This window comes from Ranitomeya variabilis, chromosome 1, assembly GCF_051348905.1.
Source record: "Ranitomeya variabilis isolate aRanVar5 chromosome 1, aRanVar5.hap1, whole genome shotgun sequence".
Classification (NCBI taxonomy): Eukaryota; Metazoa; Chordata; class Amphibia; order Anura; family Dendrobatidae; genus Ranitomeya; species Ranitomeya variabilis.
This window is the reverse complement of record NC_135232.1, coordinates 607872608-607896911: the sequence shown is the minus strand read 5'-3', so window position 1 is coordinate 607896911 and position 24304 is coordinate 607872608. Positions and strand designations below refer to the sequence as shown.

Sequence of the window (24304 nt, the reverse complement as noted above, 5' to 3'; positions counted from 1 at the left end):
ATCCTGTATACCCCTCTTATACTCGCACGTCTCCGTCCTGTACACGTCTCTTATACTCACACGTCTCTGTCCTGTACACGTCTCTTATACTCACACGTCTCCATCCTGTACACATCTCTTATACTCGCACATCTCCATCCTGTACACGTCTCTTATACTCGCATGTCTCCGTCCTGTACACATCTCTTATACTCGCACATCTCCGTCCTGTACACGTCTCTTATACTTGCACGTCTCCGTCCTGTACACGTCTCTTATACTCACACGTCTCCATCCTGTACATGTCTCTTATACTTGCACATCTCCGTCCTGTACACGTCTCTTATACTTGCACGTCTCCGTCCTGTACATGTCTCTTATACTCACACGTCTCCATCCTGTACATGTCTCTTATACTTGCACGTCTCCATCCTGTACATGTCTCTTATACTCGCATGTCTCCGTCCTGTACATGTGTCTTATACTCGCACATCTCGATCCTGTATACCCCTCTTATTCTCGCACATCTCCGTCCTTTATACCCCTCTTATACTCGCACATCTCCATCCTGTACACGTCTCTTATACTCACACGTCTCCATCCTGTACACGTCTCTTATACTCGCACATCTCCATCCTGTACACGTCTCTTATACTCACACGTCTCCATCCTGTACACATCTCTTATACTCGCACATCTCCATCCTGTACACGTCTCTTATACTCACACGTCTCCATCCTGTACACGTCTCTTATACTCACACGTCTCTGTCCTGTACATGTCTCTTATACTCACACATCTCCATCCTGTACACGTCTCTTATACTCGCACATCTCCATCCTTTACACGTCTCTTATACTCGCACGTCTCTGTCCTGTACATGTCTCTTATACTCGCACGTCTCCATCCTGTACACGTCTCTTATACTCACACATCTCCATCCTGTACACGTCTCTTATACTCACACATCTCCATCCTGTACACGTCTCTTATACTCGCACATCTCCATCCTTTACACGTCTCTTATACTCGCACGTCTCTGTCCTGTACATGTCTCTTATACTTGCACGTCTCCATGCTGTACACGTCTCTTATACTCACACATCTCCATCCTGTACACGTCTCTTATACTCGCACGTCTCCGTCCTGTACACACCTCTTATACCCACACGTCTCCATCCTGTACACGTCGCTTATACTCGCACATCTCCATCCTGTACATGTCTCTTATACTCACAAGTCTCCATCCTGTACACGTCTCTTATACTCACAAGTCTCCATCCTGTACACGTCTCTTATACTCACAAGTCTCCATCCTGTACACGTCTCTTATACTCACACGTCTCCATCCTGTACACGTCTCTTATACTCACACGTCTCCATCCTGTACACGTCTCTTATACTCACACGTCTCCATCCTGTACACGTCTCTTATACTCACACATCTCCATCCTGTACACGTCTCTTATACCCGCACGTCTCCATCCTGTACACATCTCTTATACTCGCACATCTCCATCCTGTACACGTCTCTTATACTCACAAGTCTCCATCCTGTACATGTCTCTTATACTCGCACATCTCCATCCTGTACACGTCTCTTATACTCGCACGTCTCCATCCTGTACACATCTCTTATACTTGCACATCTCCATCCTGTACACGTCTCTTATACTCACAAGTCTCCATCCTGTACACGGCTCTTATACCCGCACATCTCCATCCTGTACACGTCTCTTATACTCACACGTCTCCATCCTGTACACGTCTCTTATACTCACAAGTCTCCATCCTGCACACGTCTTTTATACTCACCGTAATTCCTTTATCCTGCAGTCTGGACTTGACAGAGCCTCCATCAAGTCAGTGAAGTAAGGACCAGACAGACGGTTGTCAGACAGGACAAGTATCTTCAGAGACTGATTATTCTTTATTGCAGACGCCAGCTGGAGGCAGGACGTGTCGGGTAGGTCATTACCTGCCAAACTATAGGAATAAGATAAGATATACGTGACCAGAAAATAGAGCGTATCCTGGCTGTCAGTAAAATCCATAAATGTCATTAATGTCATAAATGTCACTAAAATTCACTTCTTTTGTATGCTGTTGTAAAAAATAAGAGGGCCCTTACCTATCAAGAAAAATTGTGTTTTCATAGAAGTAGATGTGGGAAATTATGGTGTAAATATTGTTATGCCTCATTCACACAGATATAATTTATATGGTGACAAAAGACCCAGGCACCATGCGTTTCAAGTGAATCAACTTAGATCATTCTAGAACCACGGGGTCAGTGTACTATCTACTGTCTCTCTCCACAAAGTCTCCATCCTCCACATTCTCTGCTCCTCTAGTTGCCATCCGGCCTCTACAGCCTCCGTTGCTCCAACCAGTCTACCTCTCTACATCACCGTCATCTGGGTGTGTAACTACGGCTTATTCTGTCCAAGGCTTTGATGAGTCTCCCTCCAGATTAGACACAACACCAGAACTCTCTCTTAAAATTGACACCAAAACATATCAGTAGGCTTTAATACGCAAAATTCACAGAAATGTGCCCGACTCATGTTTCCCTTCTTTGCATCCTCCAGGTTGTGTTATTCTTTTGTAACTATAGTTAAATAGCCTGTCACTCCTAAAATGCAATTTAAACTATTTATACAGTCTTGTAGAGGGACTTCGCCACCCAATCTTCTTTATTGGACAGAAAAATGCTTTTATTACATATGTCGATGAGTGCTCCTTGGCTCCTGAACCAACAATGCCAAGCACCTCCTCTTAGATTATCTGACTGCGCTCACTGGCCCAGATTGAGCTCTGCATGAGCTTAGATCCCGAACTGACACTGCAGGAGTTGAGCTGTTGTTCTCACACAGTGCCAGTTTGGGGGCACCTCATCCCTCTCTCCTGTCTGCAGCGCCCGTTCCCTGCACATGGGATCAAGTGTAGAGAGTGGGTGCTACAGACAGAGAAGGATGAGAGCATGCCACCATACCCGTGTTATCCATTCTGCTAATGATCTAATAACGTCACCCATAGTATAAATTGCCCATCTCCAAGAATTTTCTCGTGCTGCACCAGCTGTCTAGAATGTGATACCCCAGACACTCTGGGTTATTGCCAATATAGCTGAAATATAGCTACATTTTTCTATATTAGCTGTTTTTTATATTAGTGTTAGGACTTGCAAGTATGGGGACCCTTGATGTGGGTTGCGAGCTTATCTATTTTGGCCAAAATATTAACCAATACCTCATTTAATGTATTTATCATATGCATTCATTTTTTGCACTTTTTATCATATCATTTTTTGAGGAAACAGCTAGGCCTCTTTTTGTGGGCTTGGTCTATTAGGGCGTCTGTCCTGGTGTGTTGCATATTATAGTGCTGGGCAGCCCACCTGTTAATACAAGGGCGTCATTAATAGCCTGCAAGCCAGACACCTTGCGTCACACTTACCTGTGTTACTGGCGTCCTATGCAAGCCATATCAATGTGCAATTTTTTCTACTAGGCAGCTAACCCCTCCATAATCTGGTATGTGTTGGGGTGGCTGTTTTTATCAGTAGTTTGCACCTGTGCTGCCCCTTGCCTTTATTAGTGCAGGCCTGCTGCATCCTTCTAGATGTGTGTTTGTCATCAGACAGGGTTTTGCTAAGGCTGTATCTTATGGTATGTGTTTTTTTGAATTTTTCTATGTTAGCTGTTTTTGTTATTCCCAATATAGCCCATATTTTCTGACAGATTGTAAGCCAGGGTAATTTCTGGTATAGTTTTGTTGTTATATGTTGCCTCTGGTTTGTAAAGTGCTGTGGTATATGTTGGCTCTGTATAATAGTACAAACCCAATGACATTTCTTACATCCTCCATCGCATGACATTGAAGATGTGAGGAGAGGAGACAGTCAGACATTAGCAGAGACGTCACATAAAAGTAGAGTAAGACCCATGTATGAGCTTGTGCCACATGTCCAAGTCCTGTATGTGTCTCTTATACTCACTCTAGTTTTTTTATTACACAGGTTGGAAGGGCCGCCATCAGGTCACTGAAGTGAGGACCAGACAGGTGGTTATTATACAGGACAAGAGTCTTCAGAGACTGGTTATTCCTTATTCCAGAAGCCAACTGAATGCAGGAAGTGTCTGGGAGATTATTCCTGTCCAATCTGTAGGTAGATAAAATGTAATATGGATGACACGTCCACCAAGCAGTTATAGAAAATATACAGAGTGAGAAGGTGGAGGAAAAATGTTCCGACTGTGAGAAATATTGGATCTGTGGAGGAACATTAGAACTTCAATTATTAAAGTGGTTGTCCAGTAAAAGGATAGGTGATAACTTGCTGATAGATCCGGACTGCACTGATCGGCAGGTTGGGAAATTTTTATCCCTGTTACAAAATGGCTCATCAGGTCGGACACCTAACTGCTGCTCCAATTTATTGTATACGAGTCTGCCAGAAACCCTGAGTGCAGCGCTCGGCAGCCCCTTAGGAAACGCATGAGCACAGGCAGCACCGATCAGTGCAGGTCCCAGCGGTTTGACCACACTGATCAACAAATTATCACCAATGTTTTGGATAAGCCATAACTTGTTTTCAACAGATAACTCCTTTAAGGGTGCAGAATGCAGATAGACAGCCGTGTAACTCGTGCGAGGTTTGCATCGCACTGCATAGACTGGCCGACATCTCTCCTGACCTGAGCGTGACAGCGTGATGTACGTCTATGCAACTGTCACGCTCAGGTCAGGAGAGCCGAAGGCCAGTCAGTGCATTGCGATGCGATCCTCGCACAAGTTACACGGCTGTCTGTCTGCGCCCTAAGGAAGAGAATTTAAAAGAGACTTTAGTGTAGAAGATACTTTAAATATAATAGTTGTTTTATCTACTGCATTAATTTTACAATGCTCTAATTTTTTATATATTTTGGCTTTCACTTCCCCTTCACCTGGTGATGTCTCTTTGCTTCTTCAAGGGGCTGATTTTTTTTCAGAATCAATTGATTTTTTAATTTTACTATTTTTGTGCTGCATTTTCTCTCCCAGCCTATCTGCGACTTCAGAACGCAGATTTTATGTTTATGTGGTGGGAACTTTGGAATACTTTTAAAGTGATTGTGAAGGTTTTTTTTTTATACCTGCCATTTTATGGTAATACCAAAAGTACCGTTGATAGGTATCAAGATTATTAAATGAAAAATTGAAAAAAGAAAAAGAAGCCAATTTTCAACATGTGAAATGTTATTTCCTTAAAACAAGTAATGAACAATTTTGTGTGACCTGACGATTACTGTACATGTGGTTTACATTTACATTACTTTTATACCTCCATTTATATTCTGACTAGATGGTAGCCCGATTCTAACGCATCGGGTATTCTAGAATATGTATGTAGTTTATTTATGAAGATTTTAGAATAATACATTGAATACACAGGATTCGGCCAACCGCGACCAATTAGTGAAGCATGGTTCAAATCCCGCGCCAATTCGCGGCCGGACTGCGCCTGTCACTGATTGTTCGCGGCCGGCCATGTAGTATATAACAGCCCACGCAGTATATCGCACAGCCCACGCAGTATATTGCACAGCCCACGTAGTATATAGCACAGCCCACGTAGTATATAGCAATGTGGGCATCATATCCCTGTTAAAAAAAAGAATTAAAATAAAGAATAGTTATATACTCACCTTCCGTTGGCCCCCGGATCCAGGTGAAGCGGTTACCGACGCTCCTCGCACGCTCCGGTCTCAAGAGTGCATTGCGGTCTCACGAGATGATAATGTAGCCGTCTCGTGAGACCGCTACGTCATCATCTCGCGAGATCGCAATGCATGGAGCGGTCACCGGAGCGTCGCGAGGAGCGGGAAAGGCCTGTTTTGGATGCGGGGGCCGACGGACGGTGAGTATATAACGATTTTTTTTTTTTTTTAAATTATTTTTAACATTAGATCTTTTTACTATTGATGCCGCATAGGCAGCATCAATAGTAAAAAGTTGGTCACACAGGGTTAATAGCAGGGGTAGCGGAGTGCGTTACACCGCGGCATAACGCGGACCGTTAGTGCTGGCTTTAACCCTGTGTGAGCGCTGACTGGAGGGGATTATGGAGTGGGCAGTGGCACTGACTGCGGGGAGGAAGGAGCGGCCATTTTGCCGCCTGACTGTGCCCATCGCTGATTGGTCGTGGCTGTTTTGCCGTGACCAATCAGCGACTTGGATTTCCATGACAGACAGAGGCCGCGACCAATGATTATCCGTGACAGACAGACAAACAGAAAGACAGACAGAAGGACAGACAGAAAGACGGAAGTGACTCTTAGACAATTATATAGTAGATATTACATATCTGGTAAGTTTGGCATGCATTTTTTTTAAAGTTTTCAAAAAACGTTATTAATTTTTTTTAATTAGAGACAAATTCACTTCTTAAGTGGCTTTGAGGGTCCGATACAGTAGCGCCCCCCACAGAACACACCATCTGCAGTGCTGGAGACTTACCAGAAGGATAAGTAAAGAGTTGTTTTTTTATTTTACCACAAGCTGAGTCTTTGGAGAAAACGTTTCTGAAACGAGACGACTCCTTTAAATATTGAAATCAGAATTTATGATGTTTCTTAACCCTCCATGTTTTTTTTTTACAGTAATTAAAACAATGTGAAATTAAAATGTAAAAATTTCACTTATCGCAGATATTAAATTTTATTCTATTTTTCTGTACCACAGTGGACCAAAGCAAAGAAACACGACTGAATAGCGTTACATCAGTTTAAATAACTTCCCATATGTGGCCCTTGAGTGGTATCGGACTCGCACAAGGGCCTCATAAATCATGGAGCACCTCGTGGATTTGGAGTCTTCTTTTTATTAGGATTTTCTGCAGATGCCATTTCAAGTTGACTCGTGGTAGACACTAAAGTTATGTTTACTGTCTACTAATTTCCCCCCAAACTGTTTCAGTGGCAGTTTTACTCACTGTTTTACTTTTTGCCATCTTTATTTCCTTGGTCTATATCTGACCGCCATGTGATAGACTACAGTAACCTGATTGATGTACTGGGATTAGTTCCAACCTATCATGAGCCAAACAAAATTGTGCCAAATCAAAATATAAAGTGCACCCTATCCAGCAAAATATGTCCAAATTACAGCTATATAAAGTAGCAATGGTATGCCTTTTCACAAACACGTATATAGCCAAAATTAAATAAATGTATGAAAACAGAGGCTAAGAGGAAGGCTATACGCCAAAACACATGTTGGGATGGGGCGCCATTCCAGCAGGAGGAGATGAAAACAGGTAATTAAATGTTATTTTTCTGTTTATTCACTATATGATTTACTTACTATGGCATTAATGCAACTTATACTCGTCCTATTGGTCTCTACGTAGATACATACTTTCTTTTGCAAATCTTACCATATCTACTGCTATCAAATAGTTTTTTTCATCTCCTCCTGTTTATGTGCCGTCTTAGTGTACGCTCACTGAGCCTTTTTATTAAAAAATTATTTTGTATATTTTTCAATAAAGTTTACATTGATTTACTTAATTTTGGCTGTATGCATTTTTTGTGAATAGGAGTAATATGGTATCAGATACTCAGAGCCACTGTCTCCAATGTGTCTCCATATGATGCGGATCCTCCTGGTCTCAGATCAGACTCCAAGTACAATAGTGGTATTGTAATAATAATTGCAAGAGACGATATTCCCTCACCTCCTTAACGTGTCAGAGGGAAGTGGTAGGAGAAGAGGCAGTCAGACATTAGTAGAGATGTCACATACAAAGAAGCTGTCTGCAGATTCTCCATGTATAACTTGTTCCCAAATGTCTCCATCCTGTACACGTCTCTTATACTCTCACGTCTCCGTCCTGTACACGTCTCTTATACTCACACGTCTCCATCCTGTACATGTCTCTTATACTCACACGTCTCCGTCCTGTACACGTCTCTTATACTCGCACATCTCCGTCCTGTACACGTCTCTTATACCCACACGTCTCCGTCCTGTACATGTCTCTTATACTCACACGTCTCCATCCTGTACACGTCTCTTATACTCGCACATCTCCGTCCTGTACACGTCTCTTATACCCACACGTCTCCGTCCTGTACACGTCTCTTATACTCGCACATCTCCGTCCTGTACACGTCTCTTATACCCACACGTCTCCGTCCTGTACACGTCTCTTATACTCACACGTCTCCATCCTGTACATGTCTCTTATACCCACACATCTCCACCATGTACACGTCTCTTATACTCGCACGTCTCCATCCTGTACACGTCTTTTATACTCACACGTCTCAATCCTGTACACGTCTCTTACACTCGCACGTCTCCATCCTGTACACGTCTCTTATACTCGTATGTCTCTGTTCTGTACACGTCTCTTATACTCGCACGTCTCTGTTCTGTACAAGTCTCTTATACCCACACGTCTCCGTCCTGTACACGCACGTTTCTTATACTCACACGTCTCCATCCTTTACACGTCTCGTACACCCGCACGTCTCCATCCTGTACACGTCTCTTACACCCACACGTCTCTGTCCTGTACACGTCTCTTATACTCGCACGTCTCCATCCTGTACACGTCTCTTATATTCGCACGTCTCCGTCCTGTACATGTCTCTTATACTCCCACGTCTCCATCCTGTACATGTCTCTTATATTCGCACGTGTCCGTCCTGTACATGTCTCTTATACCCACACATCTCCGTCCTGTACACGTCTCTTATACCCACACGTCTCCGTCATGTACACGTCTCTTATACTCGCACGTCTCCATCCTGTACATGTCTGTTATACTCCCACGTCTCCATCCTGTACATGTCTCTTATACTCACACGTCTCCGTCCTGTACACGTCTCTTATACTCCCACGTCTCCATCCTGTACACGTCTCTTATACTCGCACGTCTCCATCCTGTACAAGTCTGTTATACTCGCATGTCTCCGTCCTGTACATGTATCTTATACTCCCACGTCTCCATCCTGTACACGTCTCTTATACTCACACGTCTCCATCCTGTACACGTCTCTTATACTCCCACGTCTCCATCCTGTACATGTCTCTTATACTCGCACGTCTCCGTCCTTTAAACGTCTTATACTTGCATGTCTCCGTACTCTACACGTCTCTTACACTCACACGTCACCATTCTGTACACGTCTCTTATACTTACTCTAATTCCTCTATCCTGCAGTCTGGACTGGACAGAGCCTCCATCAGGTCACTGAAGTGTTCACCGAACAGATGGTTATTAGACAGGACAAGTTTCTTGAGGGATCGGTTATTTCTTATCACAGACGCCAACTGGATGCAAGAAGTGTCGGGTAGATCATTACTGGATAAACTGTAAGAATAAGATAAGATGTCGGTGCCGCATCTACAGAGTATCATCAATAACTGTCTTCACTAGATGCCACTTCTCACGTGATGAGGTGTCATGAGTCAAGGGACCTAAGTGTCAAAAAGAACAACAAAGGTTCTGAAGAGAATAGTTAGACATGTTATAAAACTTAGAGTTATCCCGTTTTTGAAAAGCAAAAGCTTAGTGACTATATTATTACTGTGAGGAAATGTAATTGTAATCATCTCTTTATACCTAGGTCTGCATTGATTGTCCTTTTCTCGGTACATGATATCAGCAGTCTGATGTTACTGGTGTCGCTACGTCCCTTCCAAAGTCAGTTGGATCATGATTGCTGGCAGGAGCAGCGAAAGCAGAAAAGTGATTGCGTCTAGTGTTTGAGATTTATATAGGCATTCTGACATTGAATACTTTCATCAGGAAGGGTCACGCTCCAGGTACTTGCCATTCATACCAGTAAATATTGGTCCTGTTGGGTTCAGAATGTAATTCAATTCATGACTTTGTGCTGTCATATGTAGCGCCATCTAGAGCTGCATTATCGGGTTGCTGTAAGACCAGAATGATGATATTTGCTATGTAACCTAACTTTTCCTTTAGTCTTCTAGGGCACGTTTTAGCTGTAGCAATGTATGTTGTAAAGAAGAACACAATATTGAAGAGAGATGTAAGCAATTTTTCCAGGTCTGTGGATCTCGCCCTCCAAAAGACTGTAGTGTAGGAAAATATATTCTCCATGATTGTCCAAAAATCCCTGATTGTCTCTTCAAGGGCAGAGATGCAGAGGAAGTCTGGGAGAAGATTGAAATCCAGCTTACAATTCCTGAACAATCAACGTGCAACACACAAGTGTGGACATACCACCTCACAGGTCCAGAGGATGACTAGGGAGACCAAGTAAGCTGATAATGGCTCCATAAGAGGAGATCAAGAGGTCTTGCAAATTGTTTGCTCATCTCTAATATATTCCTGATTTACTATGTCTTTTTTGGTCCTATTTTATAGTTTGTTTGCTGACATATGTGATGCGACTCGTCCTCATCACTGATCAGATGGAATATACAATAGTGGAATAGTAATAATAATAGCGGAAGATGACATTTCTTATATCTCCATTACATATCATAGAGAAGTGATGTTAGGAGATGAGACAGTTAGACAATAGTAGAGATGTCACATAACAAGGAGCAGTCAGTAGATTATCTCATAGACATAACAAGGGTGCAGAGCAGAAAATAGAATAAATCCATTTATAACTTGTCCTTACACATCTCCATCCTGTACACGTCGCTTATACTCGCACATCTCCTCCTGTACACGTCTCTTATACTCACACGTCTCCGTCCTGTACACGTCTCTTATACTCGCACATCTCTGTCCTGTACACATCTCTTATACTCACACGTCTCCGTCCTGTACACGTCTCTTATACTCAGACGTCTCCTCCTGTACACGTCTCTTATACTCACACGTCTCCGTCCTGTACACGTCTCTTATACTCGCACATCTCTGCCCTGTACACGTCTCTTATACTCGCACATCTCTGTCCTGTACACATCTCTTATACTCGCACGTCTTCTCCTGTACACGTCTCTTATACTCACACGTCTCCGTCCTGTACACGTCTCTTATACTCAGACGTCTCCTCCTGTACACGTCTCTTATACTCACACATCTCCGTCCTGTACAAGTCTCTTATACTCACACGTCTCCGTCCTGTACACGTCTCCTATACTCGCACGTCTCCGTCCTGTACACGACTCTTATACTTGCACTTCTCCATCCTGTACACGTCTCTTATACTCGCACATCTCCGTCCTGTACACGTCTCTTATACTCACACGTCTCCGTCCTGTACACGTCTCTTATACTTACACTTCTCCGTCCTGTACACATCTCTTATACTCGCACATCTCCATCCAGTACACGTCGCTTATACTCACACGTCTCCTCCTGTACACGTCTCTTATACTCGCACGTCTCCGTCCTGTACACGACTCTTATACTTGCACGTCTCCGTCCTGTACACGACTCTTATACTTGCACTTCTCCATCCTGTACACGTCTCTTATACTCGCACATCTCCGTCCTGTACACGTCTCTTATACTCACACGTCTCCGTCCTGTACACGTCTCTTATACTTGCACTTCTCCGTCCTGTACACATCTCTTATACTCGCACATCTCCATCCAGTACACGTCGCTTATACTCACACGTCTCCTCCTGTACACGTCTCTTATACTCGCACGTCTCCATCCTGTACATGTCACTTATACTCGCACGTCTCCGTCCTGTACACGTTTCTTATACTCGCACATCTCCATCCTGTAAACGTCTCTTATACTCACACGTCTTCGTCCTGTACATGTCTCTTATACTCACACGTCTCCATCCTGTAAACGTCTCTTATACTCACACGTCTTCGTCCTGTACACATCTCTTATACTCACACGTCTCCGTCCTGTACATGCAGCGCCCCAGTGTCCTGGTCGTTGCAGTAATGTCGTTCTTCCACCAGGGCGAGTGATATTACATCTGAAGGCAATAAAGGAGACCTCTTTACCAGGTATCACAAACCACAACACACTTCACACTCCAGCCCACCAGGGGGAGCTACGCTCCTATCTATTAGGGCACTCTTCACAATTAGGTAAAACTGGTGGTCTGGATAGGAAGTTAAGCAGAAGCTGTCTGGGCTTCTCCCAGGCAGCACTTGTCAGGCAGACAGCGGGAAAGGAGGAACATCAAAGAGCTGCAGGATCCTGTCAGAGGCCTAGACAGAGGGCCACGGAGCTGCGCCTGCCCCACGTGCGGCAGCATCCTAAGAAAGAGACATTAGAAGGGAATTGTATTGTAGAGAGTGCGAAACGAAGTCATAGCAAAAGGAGAGGAAACCAGAAGGAGTTATGCCCTGCAAAAGGCTGCCTCCTTTCTGAGGCGCAGGACCCGGTAGCCGGAACACCGAGGGAGTCAACGTCTCCAAGCCAGGCTCCAAAGACCGGCAGGACAGCTAGTTCCATATTAGTTGCCCGACCTTATTCCCAGGAGTCTCGGTGGCAACATGTGGGGGCCGGGGCGTGATAGAGTCCCTGTAAAAAGCCTCAGGCCAACGGTCATACGGGTTTCTCCTATCCATACCATCTGAGGGACAGAAAGAAAGAGAAATAACATCTAGAACAGTAACATCAGTTGTGAGGACCTTACCGAGAAGCTCAGCAGGGAGGTACTACAACACCCAGGTGCTAGAGGAAGGCTACTGATTTCCACCTGGATAAGGGGACTCTGGATTTGCCTTCAGACCGGCCGGACTCTGCCTACCTGTGGTCTGTACCCTGGACTGTGGATGCTGAAGCCTTCAGTAAAGGTAAAGAGACTACAACCTTGTGTCCTGCGCCTTGCATCATCCACCATCACCATCTACACCTCTGGGAAGCCCTGGGGATACACTTCACCTGTGGGAAGGTATACCATCTAGCTGCCATAACATCACCCCAGCGGACCCCTAAGCAGCGTCGGTCACCCTGACCGAATACCACAGGTGGCGTCACGAACATATCCCTTTAAAGACCTTTCCCCCATTTACAACGGACGTCCCTAGGGCCACGGACCGGGTCAGCCACCGTGACATCCCCACCGAGAACCGAAGGACCCGATACCGAGTACCTCGCAGCCCTACGGGGGCGCTCCATACACGTCTCTTATACTCACACGTCTCCATCCTGTACACGTCTTATACTCACACGTGTCCGTCTTGTACACATCTCTTATACTCACACGTCTCTGTCCTGTACACGTCTCTCATACTTGCACGTCTCCGTCCTGCACACATCTCTTATACTCACACGTCTCCGTCCTGTACACGTCTCTTATACTCACACGTCTCCGTTCTGTACACGTCTCTTATATTCACACGTCTCCGTCCTGTACACGTCTCTTATACCTGCACGTCTCCGTCCTGCACACGTCTCTTATACTCGCATGTCTCTGTCTTGTACACGTCTCTTACACTCACACGTCTCCGTTCTGTACACGTCTTTTATACCTGCACGTCTCCGTCCTGCACACATCTCTTATACTCGCATGTCTCTGTCCTGTACACGTCTCTTACACTCACACGTCTCCGTTCTGTACACGTCTCTTATACTCACACTTCTCCGTTCTGTACACGTATCTTATACCTGCACGTCTCCGTCCTGCGGACGTCTCTTATACTCACACGTCTCTGTCCTGTACACGTCTCTTGCACTCACACGTCTCCGTTCTGTACACGTCTCTTATACCTGCACGTCTCCGTCCTGCACACGTCTCTTATACTCACACGTCTCTGTCCTGTACACGTCTCTTACACTCACACGTCTCCGTTCTGTACACGTCTCTTATATTCACACGTCTCCGTCCTGTACACGTCTCTTATACCTGCACGTCTCCGTCCTGCACACGTCTCTTATACTCGCATGTCTCTGTCCTGTACACGTCTCTTACACTCACACGTCTCCGTTCTGTACACGTCTCTTATACTCACACTTCTCCGTTCTGTACACGTATCTTATACCTGCACGTCTCCGTCCTGCGGACGTCTCTTATACTCACACGTCTCTGTCCTGTACACGTCTCTTGCACTCACACGTCTCCGTTCTGTACACGTCTCTTATACCTGCACGTCTCCGTCCTGCACACGTCTCTTATACTCGCATGTCTCTGTCCTGTACACGTCTCTTACACTCACACGTCTCCGTTCTGTACACGTCTCTTATACTCACACGTCTCCGTTCTGTACACGTCTCTTATACCTGCACGTCTCCGTCCTGCACACATCTCTTATACTCGCATGTCTCTGTCCTTTACACGTCTCTTACACTCACACGTCTCCATTCTGTACACGTCTCATACTCACACGTCTCCGTTCTGTACACGTCTCTTATACCTGCACGTCTCCATCCTGTACACATCTCTAATACTCACATGTCTCCATCCTGTACACGACTCTTATACCTGCACGTCTCCATCCTGTACACGACTCTTATACTTGCACATCTCTGTCCGGTACACATCTCTAATACTCACACGTCTCCGTCCTGTACACATCTCTTACACTCCCACGTCTCCGTCCTGTACACATCTCTAATACTCGCACATCTCCGTCCTGTACACGTCTCTTATACTCACATGTCTCCGTCCTGTTCACGTATCTTATACTCGCACATCTCCATCCTGTACACGTCTCTTATACCTGCATGTCTCCATCCTGTACACGTCTCTTATACTCGCACATCTCCGATCGGTACACATCTCTAATACTCACACGTCTCCGTCCTGTACACATCTCTTACACTCCCACGTCTCCGTCCTGTACACATCTCTAATACTCGCACATCTCCGTCCTGTACACGTCTCTTATACTCACACGTCTCCGTCCTGTACAAGTCTCTAATACTCAAACGTCTCCGTCCTGTACACGTCTCTTATACCTGCATGTCTCCATCCTGTACACGTCTCTTATACTCGCACATCTCCGTCCGGTACACATCTCTTACACTCCCACGTCTCCATCCTGTTCACATCTCTAATACTCGCACATCTCCGTCCTGTACAAGTCTCTTATATCCACATGTCTCCATCCTGTACACGTCTCCTATATCTGCACGTCTCCATCCTGTACACGTCTCGTATACCCGCAAGTCTCCATCCTGTACACGTTTCTTATACTCATATGTCTTTGTTCTGTACACGTCTCTTATATCTGCACATCTCCATCATATACACATCTCTTATACTCGCACGTCCAAATCCTGTACATGTCTCTTATACTTGCACATCTCCATCTTGTATACGTCTCTTATACTCGCATGTCTCCATCCTATACACGTCTATTATACTTGAACGTCTCCATCCTGTACACGTCACTTATACTCGCACGTCTCCATCCTGTACATGTCTCTTATATCCATATGTCTCATGTCTCTTATATCCATACGTCTCTGTCCTGTACACTATTCTTATACTCACAGTAATTCCTCTACACCGCAGTCTGGACTGGAGAGAGCCTCCGTCACGTCACTGAAGTGAGGACCAGACAGTCGGTTATTACGTAGATCAAGTTTCTTCAGGTACCGGTTATTCCTTATTACAGATGCCAACCGGATGCAGGAAATGTTTTGTAGATTGTTCTCAGACAAACTGTAGGAATAAGAAGATGAGATGTGGGTGACATGGTTTTAAAGCTTTAGTACACAATCTGTACATCATGAGTGTGGAGAGAAAATGTCCAATTAATGTGTCACAGTATCCATAAATTTCATCACTCCTGTGTGCGGTGGATGTCAGTGTTGCTGGCAGCTGTATGATGTGTCCACTGACACAAAATTCATGTTCTAGGAATGTAGAATCCCTGAGTAATGTCCTCACTGTATGGCGTGTCATAAATGAGTGATTATTGCAGCACATGTAATGTACAATAGACATAAAGCTGATGGAAGAACTTGTGTCACCGGTCACCAGCTGCTGACAACTCTCCTTCATCCACTATTTGTTGTAGATCCCAGTTTGTGGCTTCTGTGTTCTCCAACCTGATACAAACCCTTATGGACTCTGTGATGCTGTGTGTGATGGGATATTGCAGAACTTTCTCCCTGATAGAGGAATAAAGCAGGGCTGGGCATACTGTGATACGAGGCTAAACCCTATCTTTATGAGCTGTTCACGTCTGCACTGTGTTTTTTGTTAAAAATGGTGGTTTTTCAGTTTCCGTTCCATATAATACACTTTTTCTCAGCCCATGTTCTCACTAAGAATGTCCCTGCTATGTTATTTTGTCAATCTGGGGAAAATTTATTAAAAAAATACCACATTTTACAGACAATGTGAAAATTTGTCAATAAATATAAATGTGTTTTTTTTTCAATTTTACAAACTCTTCTGAGAAATGAAAGCATGAATTTGTTTGATTGACATTAGCACCTTCATCTCTTTTTGTGTTTCTTAGGCTTTATAAATGTTCCATCAGGGTCTCATATCTTTGTTGATCTAGGGTTTACAGTGCTGGGGAAGGACTGTGCCCCCTGAGCACAAAGTTCATATAGACGGGGAGTTTGGTGTGGAACAACTTGACTGGACACAGAGACCGGATTTCAACCCTGTTGATCACCATCAGTGTGAACTAGAGTTGACATTCTGAGCCATCTTCTCTTACTCATCACCAGGGTCTGACCTCACAAATGCTCTTCCTACAGACACCTTGAAAATCTTGTAGAAATCCTTCCCAGACACATGCAAGCTGTTGTATTTTGTTGTAGCAACAAACAGAGGCGGTGGGAAGGGAGAAACCCAAGATGAACGTCAATGGATATAGAGATGGATATCATAAAGACTCCTGTAGAAGTAATGTGTAGGTGTATCAATTCTTTTATCTCCCCATTGTGTGTATGTATACTGTATATTATATGCACGTATACACTCATACCATAAATTAACAATTTACCTCAGACTCTGGACGTTATGTAACTCTGGTGCAAGTCTTTCTAATCCTTCAATATCTAAGGAACATCTGGTTAGATTGAGTTTTTCTATGTATGTGTAGGATTTCAGAATAAATGCTAACACCGTGCAATCTAGAGATGACATGTGAACATAGGAGAAGTCAAAACTTTTGTACGATTTTAATGATTCCAGCACCAGTGCCTTATTCCGGGTTTCATACAGATAGAAAAATGTACTGAGAAGACGTTGCTTCTTGTCTTCACTTTTCTTCAACTTCTGTTCTTCTAAAAATAACTCCTTCACCCAAGTGATGACATCAGTGGAGGCCTGAGCTGCTTGTGGGTCCAGATATCCAGTTAGTATTGACCTGGTGGAGCCATCAGTTAGACCACACAGAAAGCGGAGGAATATTTCACCGCGTCCATCAGAACAGGATTTGACATCTTTTAGTGATTTCTGTAATTTCTTAGGAGAATAATCTACATAATGCACCAAGGCGGAGAAGAATTCCTGCACAGTGAGATGTAAGAAGGAATAGGACACAGGTTCCTCCGATTCCATCAGAAAACTTGATAAAAGCTTTGAATTATTGTCCACATGGAAAGAATCCAGATCTCGGTCATCAAAAATAACCCTGTGATTCATGACCCCATGTTCTGCCATCCACCCGATGGAGCGCAGGAGCTGCTGAGCATCACTTTTGTGCAGGCTGTGGTTGACCAGGATATTGGCGATAAATGTGGCAAAAAGTTGTGTCACAGTTTTGGGTAATAATGACATCTGCTGATCACTACTTGTGGTCTGGAAGCTCCTAGATAACACTGTACAGATAATCCAGCAGTAGGATGGGATGTAACAGAACGTGTACAATGTCTCATTCTGCTTTACGTAACTAAAAGCCTTTTCTGCCAATTCACGTTTGGGGAAGAAATTTTCAAAGTACATCTGTCGCTCTTCTGGAAAAAATCCAATAATTTCTACTGTTCTCTGGAAAACACTACAATTTATAGATGCCAGTCTGGTTGGGCGACTGGTCATCAGAACAGAACAACCATTCAGAAGAGACTTTCTCACCAAGCTAACGACAATCTGACCACAAGGTTTGAGCTGTTTAGGATGGGAGCACAAGTGATGGGATGAGAAATCCATTGTATGAAGACTTTCATCTAAGCCATCAAATATAAAGAGAAGTTTCTCTGGATCTTGTAAGATGGTCCTGAGCTGCGGTGCCAGATGTGGATACTGATGGAGGATCATGGTCTCCAGATTAACATTATCTAGTCTGTTCAGTACCCGGAATTCAAAGAAAAAGACAAAGGAGAAACTTTGATATAAATCGCCCCTCACCCAGTCATAGACAAACTTCTGCATCAGGGTGGTCTTCCCTACACCGGGCACTCCGATCACCATTACCATATGTGGCATAATACTAGATCGGTGACACCAACGGAATAACTTGTTGGGAAAAATGCGTTGGAGTTCAATTTGTTTTTTCTTTAAATATTTTTCATGTTTTACACCATTGTGTATGAGCTCATTCTCAGAGTGTTCCCTAAAGTGATCAGTGGAGGCAATGATGAGGTTCACATAACGTGTACAGAATGGAAAACTTTCTTCTCGCTGGTTACATCCCGGAGATTTGTTCTCTACAAGTGTTTTTGTTTTTTCGTGTAAATGTTCTTTGTGACGGTTCTGGAGTTCTATAGAAAAAAAAAGAATGTTAAGAATTTGAATCAAAATAAAGATTTTCTTCAAAATCAGTAATAACTTTATTATTATTTACTCCCATTTTTGTGATCAGAAGTGCATTTTATCTACTGGACTATAAGTGATATGAAGAAATAGAGGAAAATCATCAATACCCATCATATATTAGCAGAATATATTTGGCAAACGGTGTTAGGTGGTTAATGCATTGACACTAATTTAGGTATGAAAATATGGTGAACATCTTAAATAAATTCGTGAAAATTACATTTCTTTTTCTACACAGTTATTAAAACAAACTATGTGAAATCCAAAAACATTTATAAATGCCTAATTGTATGATATTTGGTATAAGTTGTATTTGCTTTACTTGTGGAATAAAAAATATCTGATTTAAAAAAATTGTGTAAAAGCTGTCCAAACCACAATTTAAATTTGGCATAAAAAAATGCGGTACAATTTTGTGCACTTTGCGACATAATTCTGGATAATTTTTCTTAGTAAATACATTTCTTCTTATGTGTGATTTTCTACAAAGTTAGAATTAGGCTGTAGTAGGACATTGTTCAACTCAAAAATATTTCACGGATCCGCACATTTCTCAACCAACAATCTGCAAAAACCCTAGTCCGTGCCCTCATCACCTCACACCTTGACTACTGCAACCACCTGCTCTGTGACCTCCCCTCTAACACTTTCGCACCCCTCCAATCTATTCTAAACGCTGCTGCCCGACTAATCCACCTATCCCCCCACTATTCCTCGGCCTCTCCCCTCTGTCAATCCATGCACTGGCTCTCCTTAACCCTAAGACTCCAGTTCAAAACCCTAACCATGGCATACAGGAAAGGTACCGTGTTAGCCAGTAGATAGAAAAATATTAAGGATTGAGAGTCCTCAGTAGTTGATACCTTTTAATTGCTAACTGAAAAGATGGTAACAAATTGCAAACTTACAAAGCCATCCACAACCTGTGTCCTCTACACATCTGTGACCTCGTCTCCCGGTACTTACCTGCACGCAACCTCCGATCCTCACAAGATCTCCTTCTCTACTCCCCTCTTATCTCCTCTTCCCACAATCGTATACAAGATTTCTCTCGCGTATCACCCCTACACTGGAACTCTCTACCACAACACATCAGACTCTCGCCTACCATCGAAACCTTCAAAAAGAACCTGAAGACCTACCTCTTCCAACAAGCCTAAAATCTGCAGTAACCACCGATCGACCAAACCGCTGCATGACCAGCTCTATCCTCACCTACTGTATCCTCACCCATCCCTTGTACATTGTGGGCCCTCGCGGGCAGGGTCCTCTCTCCTCCTGTACCAGTTGTGACTTGTATTGTTTAAGATTACTGTACTTGTTTTAATGTATACCCCCCTCACATGTAAAGCGCCATGGAATAAATAGCGCTATAAGAATAATAAATAATAATAATAATAATAATAAATATAAGTGGATTACATATCTCTAGCCTGGACCAGACATGAGCCAGAAGAATGTTTTCATTACAGTACAAGGATCCAACAAAGAAAATATTTTTGAGTTATAAAGATGGTGGAAACTTCGAATACATAGTCTTTAAATATGGCGAAAATTTAAAATACATAGTCTCTAAAGATAGCGGAAACTTAGAATAGATCATTTCTAAGGATGCCCTGTATATTTCAAGCAGCATTAGTCAGTGATAGGTCTGGGACATTTGTACCCTAAACCTATTGGGTGCCTGCTCAAGGAGTTCTGTTTTAGCAATTTTGGTGCTACCGGAGCTCATGTGACCGCATGCATTAGCGGCACTGCAGCAGATCAGTGGCTGCTGATGGGCTGCAGCCATCACTATTCCAACTGATGGAAGTATGAATATTGCAGCACTCATGTAATCTTACAGTGTCACGTAACAGCGCTGACATTGAAGAAGAGGCGCTGCTCTGGGAAGTGAGTATGTGTGAATCTTATTTTGTATGGGACACAGTAGCATTCAAGTAGTGGACAATCCCTTTTACGCTGTCTAGCCTTACATTTGTACTGTCCAAAAGTTATACAGCATAAGTAGATTTGCCCCAATGTGGCTTAACCCCTTTCTGACATGAGACATACTATTCCATCCATGTGGCCCGGGCCAATTTGACCATGGACGGAATAGTCCTGGCAACCCCCTGCCTTTGTATCGGAGACCCCGCGGCGTGACGCGGGCTCCCGGTCATTGCCATGGTGACCCAATGTCGTCATGACGACATCCGGTTTGCCAGAGCTAGGAAACTTGGTGATCATGCGCAGTGCATGATCACCAAGTCTCCCTGTCAGTGCAGCGCTGACAGTTTATATGGCATGCAGATGCTGCGCTTCATATGCAAACTATAGAAGCGATCAGCCTGCAAAAAATTATTGTCCCATAGTGGGACAAAGTAAAAAAGTTAGAAAAAAAGTAAAATATTTTTTTAAATAATTGTAAAAGTATTACAAAAATAAATAAAAAATAATAATTTAAAAAAATCAATGTTATTATTATTATTTATTGTTATAGCGCCATTTATTCCATGGCACTTTACATGTGAGGAGGGGTTTATTCTATCGCTAAATAAATATTTTAATGAAAATGCTGACATTTGAAAGATGGACATGTCAGCGTGTTTAGCCCACAGACACACGGTCTGTGGAAACACACTGACATGTGCACAGACCCATTCACTTGAATAGGCAAATATCGCTCCATTCCTCCCTAGTCTCTCCGCATGGCTAATTAGCACTATACAGCCACATATGGGGTATGGCCAAGTTCAGTAGAAATTATGGGACAAATTTTGGTGCCATTTTTACCCACTTCTTGTGTGAAAATGTAAAATCTTTGGCTAAAACTAAATTTTGGTGGCAAAAATGTAGTCATTTTGTCCTCACTGCCCAATGGTATAAAATTCTGTAGGACGAAAATGTCCAGCTTCACTGAATCCGTGAAAAAAATCTTTATTCACAAACTTAAACATGGAAGATACAAACTTCAGCACAAACCATACGGGTATGAATCTCAACGCGTTTCTGAAGACTAAGCTCCCTTAATCATGACTTTTTTTCACGGATTCGGTGAAGCTGGACATTTTCTTCTTTTGGATTCTACACGCCTGGACACAGCGGGTCTGTGCTCCCGACATTCAGCTTATGCATCACGGGTGAGCTGGTTTATATTCCTTCTCTATAAAATTCTGTGACACACCCATGGTGTCAATATGATCACTGCAGCCCTAGATGAATTCAATGAGAGGTGTAGTTCGTAAAATGGGGTCACTATGATTTTTTATTTTTACGGCTCTATGTTATAAACTTCTGTGAAGCACTTGTGGGTTCAAAGTGCTCACCACACATCTTGATAAGACCTTAGGGGTCTAGTTTCCAAAATGGTGTCACTTGTGGGGGGGTTTCCATCAGGGCTGTGGAGTCGGTAAGCCACAGTTGCGACTCCGACTCCTGGATTTTATCAGGTTCCGACTCCGGCTCTGACTCCTTCATAAATGGCCAATTTGTAACAATAAATTTACTGTTGTAAAATATTAACATCGTGCTTATTCAGTTTCTCACCATCATATAAGTAATCAGACCACTTAGCGCAAAAACTATATTTATTAGAATACAATTAGAATATAGCAAATAACTTTTATAAACTTTTATAAACTCTTGTAAGTAAATATGCAATAAACACTTATGCAGTTAATAAGAAGAAATCTATAAATTTGTCCTCAGAAAAAGTATTGCCTCTGTCAGATCCTCCTTCATGGATGCCCTCAAATCTGATCTAATTATTTTGAGAGCAGAGAACAACCTCTCTACACTAACTTGGGTTGGTGGCAAAGCAGTAACCACTCGGGCAACATCTCTGACAATGTCAGGATACAGAGGAATCGCTTGTTGCGCTGTTATTTTTGATGAACGGTCAAATTTCTCAATTTATCTTTCAGTGCACATGAAAAATTCTGCTGAAATGTACTGGCTGTGTTCTTTGATGGGGATGACTTTTCTTCTATGCAGGAACGCTTTGCACGGTCCTTGTGATCCAAATATTTTTTTAAATTAAATTCTTAATCAGTTGATGAGGGTGAAGATGTGGCAGGACGACCAAATTCTTCTTGTTCCTCCTGACTGTTCTGCAACCCTTTCATCCTTACTGCTATTTCAAACAGAGCTTCTTTTCCTTTAGCTAGCTGTTGATCATCTAGAAGAATCCGATGCATTGGGTCTATATAAACAGCTGCCAAAAGAATGTTATTTTGTAACAGTAGCTCCTCTCTCCGTTTCATTGATGTAGCAATGCCACTTGCAATTAACCCTCCTCTTTGGGACAGGAGAAACATCAGGTTCTTCCACTCCTTTAAGAAAATACCTGGAGTTAAGTCCTCTGCTTGTAATTTTTTAGTCACTGTAAATGGGTGCTCTAGCAATTTTTCCAGCGCATTCACCTTATTCCACTGACTTTCATTTAGCGTCAGTTGAGGGTTAGCCATGTCTACAAGAAAGGTTTTCAGTTCAACCAAGCGCTGAATCATTAAGTAAGTACTGCCCCATCATGTGGCTTGATCAATAATTGCCCCTTTTCCAGCACGTCTCTTCAAAATTGAGTCAACTTTAGGGGTTCTGGCAACAGTAGCCAATTTTCTCACCTTGCCAATCAGTGCAGCAGCATGTCCTTCTTGCAGACTGTCTCTTATAGCCAGCTGTAGCGTATGCACAACACAGCACATGTGATGAATGAAAGAACGTATTGACACAGTTTCAACAAGATCATCTAAACTATCAATGTTGCTGTTCATCTGAAGCAACTTCAGTTTGCTCCTCAGTTACAATACTGTGTTCCTCTATTTCAAACATTTCTGTGTCTGTGGACCCAGAATGTTCTTCTAGTTGCTGGTCACCATCATTACTCTCATTCATTAGCTTAATAGTACTTATCATATTTGAAGCATTGTCAGTTACGACAGAAAGAACTTGCTCTTTTTTAAGTTCATAGTCATGCAGAACCTTTTCCACCAAGACCTGGAGAAACTCACTGGTGTGATGAGCTTTGGTGTCTTTTACTGCCAATGTCTTGGTAACCATTTCATTTTTGTCACAAACAAATTGGACATTGATGGCAAAATAGATCACTCTGACGTGTGCAGGCATCCATTTTAAGAAACAGAAAGCGTCCCTTGAGAGTTTTTTTAAGTTCTTCCTTTTGTTTAAAAGCTTCTTTGATTACTAATTTTCTAATACACTCTCTCTCCAGAGAAACACCAAGCTTGCGGGCCATTTCCCCATTCAGACACATAAAAGCTGGTCGTGAAAATAATGAAATAGGCACACTATCCTTTACAACAAGCTCTATGATCTCTTTTTTAAATGTATCTACTGTCATTGTCACAGTAACTTTGTGCCATCAGTTGCAAGATATTTTGTCAGTGACAAAGTTCTCTGCTCCTTTGTTTGGCTGGAAGAGCTGGGCACTGGTTCATAGGTTTGGATGCAGTCTTTCTCATCCACTGCTTTCAGTACTTCTGGATGAAAGCGCTGTAAATGTCTCTTTAGATTAGAAGCTCTGGTAGAAGCATTTTTTATCTTTGCCTGAATATGCACTGATCTTGGCTTCACAGCATTTGTTTTCATCTGGATCATTTGTCATACACTGACAGACATAATGTTTTCTATCTTGAGTGATGGTGAAATGTTCAAATACAGCTGATTTAATGTGATGCTTCTTTGACATTCTCAGGTTTTTAATTCTGCATTCA

General features: G+C 43.0%; 1 protein-coding gene and 1 long non-coding RNA gene across 6 annotated transcripts in view; one reads left to right on the top strand and one right to left on the bottom strand.

Annotated features, from left to right (window-relative positions):
* Positions 1-24304, bottom strand: part of LOC143770567 (NACHT, LRR and PYD domains-containing protein 3-like) — a 75884-nt gene that overhangs the window by 6729 nt on the left and 44851 nt on the right. For 2 of the 4 annotated variants that reach the window (XR_013214664.1, XM_077260296.1), the window contains exons 6-10: positions 16840-18538; positions 15369-15539; positions 9173-9343; positions 3980-4144; positions 1795-1965 (exon numbers count right to left, since the gene is read on the bottom strand). Coding sequence is in view for 3 of the 4 variants with exons in the window: in XM_077260296.1 (XP_077116411.1) it covers positions 1795-1965; positions 3980-4144; positions 9173-9343; positions 15369-15539; positions 16840-18538 (2377 nt within the window). In the remaining variant the exon portion in view is untranslated. The remainder of the gene's footprint in view (positions 1-1794; positions 1966-3979; positions 4145-9172; positions 9344-15368; positions 15540-16839; positions 18539-24304) is intronic. The other 2 variants (XM_077260319.1, XM_077260309.1) reach the window with 2 other exon arrangements.
* LOC143770585 (uncharacterized) lies at positions 9424-18940 on the top strand. 2 transcript variants are annotated; one of them, XR_013214670.1, is made up of 3 exons: positions 9424-9798; positions 10133-10258; positions 16390-18940. It is a non-coding gene; the product is annotated as an uncharacterized LOC143770585 (long non-coding RNA). The 2 variants fall into 2 exon arrangements; XR_013214672.1 differs by having other exon boundaries at positions 9581-9798; positions 16345-18940.